The sequence below is a fragment of the Eupeodes corollae genome, chromosome 2, assembly GCF_945859685.1.
Source record: "Eupeodes corollae chromosome 2, idEupCoro1.1, whole genome shotgun sequence".
NCBI classification, from domain to species: Eukaryota; Metazoa; Arthropoda; class Insecta; order Diptera; family Syrphidae; genus Eupeodes; species Eupeodes corollae.
The window spans coordinates 142474663-142483262 of record NC_079148.1 but is presented as its reverse complement, the minus strand read 5'-3'; the positions used below and the strand labels follow the sequence as shown (position 1 = coordinate 142483262).

Here is an 8600-nt window from a genome sequence, read left to right as displayed (position 1 = left end):
TTGGTCGTGCTCATGTGAATAGTACTTAAGAGCTTAAGATATGATGTAAAAAGTGGCTTTTTTAAAACTTAGACGCCTTAAAAGAGTGACTGTTTTGCATTTAGAATAATTTTTCTCAACATTTGAGGTTTTGAAATATTAAGGGATCAAAGAATTTCTTTAAATATCAAGGAAGGTGTGGATATTTTTATTTATTTTATTTTTTTTTATAAGCAATGTTTTGAAATATCAAGGGAGGTCTTGAAATATTAAATTAATCCTTAAAACAATTAGGGGAGGTTTTGAAAAATTAAGGGAGGTCTGAAAATTTCAAGAGAGGTCTTGAAGAATCAAGTTAGGTTTTGAAATATTGAAGAAGGTGTTGCTCATGTAGAACGATAAAGAACAAGATTCTTGAACGTGTCCAGGATAAAAATGTGCTTGCACTGAACTTGTCCACAATCATAAATCCCTCTTTCATTTACTTATATTCTACTCTTTCTTACATGCTTTATGCCAGAAATTTGAACTTTAACGCTTTGACTCGTAAAAGGTTGTCTGTATCTGATACACTTAATTTTTTAGTTTAGTTAAATTTTACTACTTAAAAACAGAAGGAGAACCTAGAGAGGTATTGAAATTTCATGCAAGGGTTTAAAATATTTAATGTTGTCCAGAAAATATTTTAATTACGAACGTGTGTTATGTGCTACGTATTCTTAGCTGACCCATTCAAAAGTAATGAATTTTGACAACTTAAAAGCAACTTAAAGTTCTCAGCTAGTAAAATTCTCCAGTTCTGTGCCTTAGTTTTTACGTTCGTAGATAAAATTCATGGGTAAAACACTTGGTTTACCCCACTTAAGTTCCTCGTGACTTTATTTTTGCAATGAATCATTTTGAAAGTCCTCAGTTTTACTTGTTCAGTTTCAAGAATTATTTATGTATTTTTATGAAACAAATAAAATTGTCCACAACCAAAACAAAATGCTACAAGTAAACGAACGTGTCTAGTATACACTAAAATCTACTACATCTCTGCATTTTGTGCGAAACTGACATTTCACATTTTTTCTCCGAAAGGTTGCCTGCCTTACTGAAGAAAAGTCTCTTTGGATTTTGGAAAGAAGTCAGAAGAACTGTCGTAAAAATATTCACGTCTTGTGCGGAAGCATTAAAATTTAATTAAACACAAACCAAATATAAATTTTCAATAAATAATGGCGTGTAATGCAAGCAAAGTACCATTCCTGCGTGTTGTCGCTGTAAGTACTCAAATTTTATTTCCCAAACAATAAGAAAAACCGATTGTGAAAAATTTTGTCTGTCTAACCTGACCTTAAGTTAAACGCGTTGTTACGTAAAACAAAAAATTTTTCTTGCTCATGTCAAAATATTGGATCATCGTTCGTTATGAAAATTTGTTGGAACTTTTAATGATTTAATTTTTGTCCAATAGAAACGTGGGTACGCCGCACAAGCCAGCCCCCGACCACTTGGCAAAGCTTCCGAAGTGCATTCGGCTGTTCTTCCCAACAAAGTTGTTGTTGCCACTGCTGAAAGTTCACTCCCAGTTACAAGGGTGTCAGTAGTTTTCCGGTGAGTTGTCTTCGTTTAGCTTGAAGTGGAAATGTTTGATTGTAACAATCTCTTCGTAGTGCTGGATCCCGGAACGAAACCTATGAGAGCACTGGAGCCAACCATATCATCCGTATCGCTGCTGGCCTAACAACAAAGTACAGGACTGGCTTTTCCATCACCAGGCACTTGCAGCAAATCGGTGGAAGCTTGACCGCTTCCTCAGACAGGGAATTGCTGACCTACACCATCGAGACAACCAGCGACCAGCAGGAAGTTGGATTGAAGCTATTGCAGGACATCATTCAGCCCGCATTTAAGCCATGGGAAATCAGTGATGTTACTCCACGCATCAAGACCCAAATTGCTGCCGTGCCACCACAAGTAAGTCATACATATGGTTGTCTTAAAATTTGTGCTGAAATACATATTTTTTTTTTGAAGATTCGTGCTGTAGAGCTTCTGCATAAGGCCGCTTTCCGTACAGGACTCGGCAACTCATTGTACATCCCCAAGCACAAAATTGGCAAGATTTCCAGTGAAACCTTGTTGCACTATGTTGCTAACACCTGCACCGCTGGACGTTGTGCCGTCGTTGGTGTTGGCATCGACCAGAACACCCTCTCCGGATTCGCTCAGAGTTTGGAGTTGGGATCTGGCAGTGGCAAGGATGCTCCTTCAAAGTACCAAAGTGGAGAGATCCGCAAGGAGAAGGGAGGAGATCGCGCATGCGTCGCTGTTGCTGGTGAAGCTGCTTTCGCCAATCCCCAGGAAGCCCTCGCCTATGCAGTTTTAGAACGTGCAATGGCTCCACAACCCGCTGTCAAATGGGGCAACACCAACGGCAGTCTAGCCAAGGCCGCAGCCTCCGCTGCTGGCAGCACTCCAGTTGGTATTAGTGCTTTGAATGCTACCTACTCCGATGGTGGTTTGTTCGGTTTCGTTGTATCCGGAGAAGCTGGAGTCATCGGAAAGGTAAGAAGAGCACTTTGAAATGAAAGCCTTTTGTAAAGTTTGTCTTGGTTTCTGTAGGCCGTTGAAGCTGCTGCTAAAGTATTGAAGGCTGGTGTTGTATCAGCTGATGATGTTAACCGTGGCAAGGCCATTCTTAAAGCCGACGTTTTGGAAGCCTATGGCACCGATGCCGGTTTGATCGCCACCCTTGGAAGCCAAGCTGCCCTCCAACAATCAGTACAAAGCGTTGATAACATGCTTTCTGCCATTGATTCCCTTTCCCAATCTGATGTTCAAGCTGTGAGTTGTTTAAAATTTTAAAAACACACAAAATGTTATTTGTTTCAATTTTGTTTTTTTTTTTTTTGCAGGCTGCCCGCAAAGCTGGTTCCTCAAAACTCTCAGTTGGAGCTATTGGAAACCTTGTGAATGTACCCTATGCATCTGATTTATCTTAAATCTTATAACAGAAAAAAAAAATAATTAAATAAAACGAGGATAAAAAGTTTATCATTCGATTAACCTAATTTTAATTTGTATTTAAAAATCCGATGTAGCAAAAACGAGTCTATTGTATTCAGTACAATAATTGATTTGGCTTAAATAGGTCAAATATATAAATAAACAACTTCAAAACAGGACTAGACTTCTCTTTTTTTATTTGAAACGATGTAATCAATGTTCGTGCGGTTTTAACGAAAAATTAAGTCCATGTCTGTATTAGAAATGACAAAATGTGAGGCTCAAAAACGTTACGAAACATACAGCTTGGTCCTACTTTTCACTTTCACTTGAAATGAAATTCAAAACATGAATTGGATTTCTGTAATTAATTTTTTTTATCGATTTAATTTTTTCGACGTTAAAACGAAGTGAATTTCCATGTTCTTCATTGCGATTTTAAAGTAATTGACTTTACCTAGATTAAGTCGCTGTGATTTGAATTCGACAAGTGGAATAAGTTATAGACAGAAATAGCTCCAGTTATAGAAAATGAGGCTAAATTAACTGCAATAGTTTTGATTCGTGGAAAGATACAGTTTCTATTTCATATTTGGAGATCGGACAAAGCATTTAAAAACATTTTAGCATGACAAATATCACATTTGTTATTATATTTTATTGGAAATTTATTAATTACCAAAATAGTTTCTTGATTAATGTTTTTTGTCAGCTGCTTGAATTTCACATGAAGTGATTTCGAAAAATTATGAAATAGGTGGAGAGATATACAGCTACGTTCTTCATTTCACTTTCACTCGAAATGAATTCGAAATCGATTCAAAATAAAAGTTGAAATTCTGAAATTTATTTTGTATCTACATACATATATCGATTTCATTTTAATTTAATTCAAATTAAAATTAATTAAATTTTTAATTTCAACTTTTTAGAATTCTACAAGAGGAATAGCTTTCCATCCAACAGCACAAGTTTCCTTCTGATTTTTTTACAGTTACGGATATCAATAGAACAATATTTTTTAAATATTAACACCGCTAAGTCATACGAAAAATATTTTCTATTTCTTTAACACTCCTTTTTTCCAAGAAGAACAGTTTACCTCGAGAGCAGGTAAGGTAGTTTATTATTTTGAAACTACCTTCCCATTGAATATTTTTATCATTTAGTATCGTGTTAATTTTTATTTTCATTCTTAAGGAAACTTCCACAATTTGGAACTATTCGTTGCGTTTTTGAACATAAAAGTATCAGCTGTTAAGGAAGATGATTTTTCGTCCGGAAAATAGAAAATACATTGGGCAGGTTCAGACCATGGGGACATACAGACGACATAAGGGACTTGAAAGTAAGGCAAGTTTCTAGTATCTGATTGGGCAGCTGCCAAAAAAGTACCTTCCAATTAAGGCAACTTTGGCAGGTTCAGGCGACATAAGGGACTTGAAAGTAAGGCAAGTTTTTAGTATCTGATTGGCCACCTGCAAAAAAAGCCTTCCAATTAAGGCAACTTTATTGGAAAGTTGTCTGAAAAGTTAGTCAAGAAAAATCTCCCTAACTATCAAGTCAAGTCAACTCATGTCAGAATGACAACTGATCATGTTTTTTCATTCAACTGAAAGCTGAACTTTATTACTCTATGATTTATTTTTTTCGGTTCATTTAATGCTTTCCGTAAAAGGGTTCCTTGGCAATGTGAAAAAGAAATAACTAATATTTCTTTTGTAGACAATAATACTTTTGGTAGTTTTTTTTTACTATGATTTGAAGGTAGAGGTTTGTGAAGTAAAGTTCTGAATTTGAAATTCATGACAGCTGACAAATTAACTAGTTGCCTTGGTCATAATTTAGGTTCCAATAATAAAGTTGCCTGCAAATGAAGTCTCTTATGTTTTCTGAACCTGCCCATTTTTAGCGGAAATAAAAACGCAATTAAACTTTTTTCTTTAAAAACAAAATCTTTGTTGGATTTCCGATCGATCAGTAAATAATTTTCATTTCTAATCAAAGGGAAACACAATCAAACATCCATTGAAAACATTTGCCGGATTGATTTCAATGATAGCGCTATAACTGGCCCCTAAATATAATTAGAATCGTCAGTTGTTAGAAGAATGAAAATCACGTGGATTTGCGTGGAATGAGATACAAATTTTGTTTGTAGCCGGTTCTGGTAGCCAGGTATAACGGTTTGAAAACGTTGGACTTATTCCGTTCAACTTACGGTTTGAAATTTCAAATATAACTCAAATTTTAATGAAATAAATACATAATTTATTTAAAATAAGGCTTTAAATGATAACAAAATATTTAAGTAATAGTAGATTATTAGAGATTATATAATAAAAAAAATCTCATACAAAAATACGACCTACAAAAATATAGTAAAAAAAAGTTTAATAAAAAAAAGTTGTATCCTTCTTCTTCACCACCTTCAGAAGCTATGGTTGGCCATGTTAATATAGTTAGGTAGAACTCTTCTTGTCGTCTTCTTTAAAAGATATGATTTTGCGGACATCCTCCATCTTTTTATGGTTTATGGGAATTTTTATATATTATATATGGCGGGGAGTTTTTGGAGCAAAAACTGGTGTTTTATAAGACCGTCGATCCATTCCGAAGCTTCCCCGCGCCCTATAGATGTCTGTATTTAGAAATCATAAACATGGAATCCTTGTTTAATGATTTGCTGGTTTTCTGGTAAAAATTTGTCCGGAGTTTTTAAAATCCAGTATATCAACAGACGAAATGTTCGTTACTATAAATAATCCATTTCGTTTTGCGTTAGATATCATTGTGTTGTATTCGCAGGGAGTGTATATCCGATCAGTTCTTCTGATAAGCGTTTTTGCTGTCCCAAAATAATTACGATCACATTACAGGAATGAGTGACCCCGTTCAGGAAATACTGATGAATAACCTTAAAAAAATTGACACCCCTATGTTGTAACCAAAGGAATGGTGTCGTGATGCTGGGTTTTCAGTGCCTGACCGAGGCCTTCTTCGATCCACTGGCATGCATTCTATTAGTCCCATAAGATATGTGTCCTGCTCATTCTTTGGCCGAGCACTGTAAACGTTCTGCAGTATTTCTTTTCTTTGTTCTGTGCCTATGTTTCTCGAACAACTTAGCTTGCCAGAACAATGACGGCCCGTATTAGATTTTCCATCCATTACCCTTCCAGTTCTAACGCTTTTGTAAGGCTCACCGCGTTAGCGGTGTAACCTTTGGGCTTCTTGATTATATAAATGTGTTTTCCTTATTCCTCTTACTTGTTGATGGTACATAACTGTTGCTGGAGTCACTAGACATTTCTGGGAGAAATTAAATTTTTGTTTCCTAAAACAAAATTTTGTTAGAAAAAATCCAAAAAATAACGTCACATTTATAGCACAAGTTTTTCCTGATCCACTTTTTCGCACAATTTGAAAAAACATACCTTTTTTATTTTCTTTTATAAAGTTCGTGCGTTTTGCTAATGACTCCCTGTTTGCCAAATATTTAATTTATGCTATAGAAGGTTTTTATTACCCTTCTAATAAAAGAGGTAAAATCTTACATTTCATTAACAGAACTTGGGAAATTCCAAAACGTTTTCCCAGTAAACTGTCAACGCTGAATTAAAAAATAATTATTTTTCCCTTTCCGAGAAAATCTTGAAGAAATCTACAACTCCAAAATGTAATCGAAATGGCACAATTATTTTTATACTACATAAATCCTTCCATAAAGTATAAACCGTGATAAAACAGGTATCTTGAGCTATCTCCATCCACTTCCCTGATTGATTGACTAACTATTCTTCCCCTAGTAGACGTCACCATGTACTTTTGTTTCCCTTACTGCCTTTGTGCGGTCTGTATAATCCAAAGAAAGTGATTACTTTATTTATTTTTGAACGATATGGCTCAAGTTAGGCACATCATCTGATGATTATGTTCTTTCGGGATCTGCGGTTATCTCATGTGAGGTCATGAGAGTAGTTCAAGAAAAATATTAGTAATAAATAATTTACATCGTTTTTAGAAGTAGAATTATTTTGTTTCTACAATTTTTTAAATAATAAAATAAACTAGAATCAAATAGCTTCGACACTAATTGTCTAAAATGGCCTTTTTTCGATTAAAAAGTGTACCTACTCCAGTCAAAAATAAGAGATCATACTTCTTTTTTATGTAAATATAAATTTGTTTTATATAAAATTAGAATATGTATTACACATGAATCTACACGAGTACGTGTTAAATGTGTAGCTTTGATCTTTGGAAAAAACAACAAGATAGTAAAATAAATGACAGAAAATAATAACAATAATTCTATTAAATAAGTGCAACAATTACAATGGCAACAAAGAGAGCAAGTATCACCAACCAGTAGCCTAAAAAGATTTATGGATAGAAAAGAATTGGTTAGGTTTAGAAATTACAAAAAAAAACCTAAACCTACCCCAGGTACTGTCTGTTTGAGTAACTAGACCAATATTAGAAGTCTCCGCGTGAACTCTATTATCGACTCGTTCCATAGAATCAGCTAAATTGTCCAGAATTACTACAAAAGTGGATTAGATACGATTAAGAATATAATACAACTTATAACTAGTGCGCTATGGTACCATTATGTTCTTCGACTTCTTGACCCAACATTGAAGCCAATTCCTTTTGCCTTGCAATACTTTTGGACAATGCATCAAGTCCTCGATTTTGATCCTCCATTATTTGAATCTGTCTCTGTTTTAGCTGTTCCACTGAATCATTGTTGGTGTCAATGATTGGGACATCGTCACCTTGCCAATATGAACTTGAAGATGACGGCAGTAAATCTGCCCGTGTGCTCGATGTGAATTTACTTCGAGACTGCTGAAGCTTTGAATGCAACATCTCAATGAGTCGCTGGCGCCTTTCTGTTTCCTCAAAGGTGCTAAGCAAAGTCATAAACATAACATACAATTTTAAAAAGATTGAATAGTCGTAATATCTTACATGGATCTGTTTCTGGAGGAGACATCTAGCTTTTGTTTCAGTTGTTGCAACTCCTTTTCAAACTGGTTGAGATATAAGGTTATCTTCTTGGTAAATGCGGGGTACCCTTCGGGGCGATCTTGTTCTCGTCGCGCAATTATTGCAAGAATTGTGTGACTCAATTTCTCGCAAGACTCGTATTCGGTTAGCCTTGAAGGTAGATTAAATTATAAAAATATGGATATAATTTTGGGAAATAATATTATACCAAGAATCAATATCGACTAAAGACATTTTAGACTTAATTATTATTAAGTATACAAGATGAAAACAGAAATTTGGCTTTGAAATTTTACTTTAAACTCAATTGAATGATAAAAAATATTCTACTGTTTAGTATTTTTGTAAAATGTATTTGTTTTATCTACCAAGTGTCAAATCAATTATACCAGTTGGATTTTGGTATAAATAATAAACACAAGTGATGCCAATGCTTAAATTAATTGTTATTGTATGTATTTTTTCCAATTGGGATTTTAATCTGGATCTGTCTTGACATTTGGAATTATATCCCATAGTCTAAAATCCAGATTAACAATAAAAACCAAACAATCTACGATCACATTTAAGCCCATTTTTACATCTTATGGCAGAACCAGGTGCAAATTTCA

The 8600-nt window shown here is 34.6% G+C and overlaps 2 protein-coding genes across 2 annotated transcripts; one reads left to right on the top strand and one right to left on the bottom strand.

Moving 5' to 3' along the window:
• The first annotated feature begins 1082 nt into the window (after window positions 1-1082).
• On the top strand, window positions 1083-3152 carry LOC129947057 (cytochrome b-c1 complex subunit 2, mitochondrial). Its single transcript, XM_056057493.1, has 6 exons — window positions 1083-1244; window positions 1439-1578; window positions 1638-1941; window positions 2002-2532; window positions 2590-2811; window positions 2883-3152. Exons 1-6 carry the CDS (start codon window positions 1200-1202, stop codon window positions 2967-2969), a joined length of 1329 nt encoding a protein of 442 aa, XP_055913468.1. The 5' UTR covers window positions 1083-1199; the 3' UTR covers window positions 2970-3152.
• A 3983-nt stretch (window positions 3153-7135) lies between these two features.
• LOC129946110 (syntaxin-8) lies at window positions 7136-8359 on the bottom strand. Its single transcript, XM_056056151.1, has 5 exons — window positions 8198-8359; window positions 7951-8139; window positions 7584-7888; window positions 7418-7519; window positions 7136-7349 (listed from the first exon to the last, which is right to left on the bottom strand). The coding sequence occupies exons 1-5, from the start codon at window positions 8221-8223 to the stop codon at window positions 7291-7293; spliced, it is 681 nt and encodes a 226-aa protein (XP_055912126.1). The 5' UTR covers window positions 8224-8359; the 3' UTR covers window positions 7136-7290.
• Between the last annotated feature and the right edge of the window lie 241 nt (window positions 8360-8600).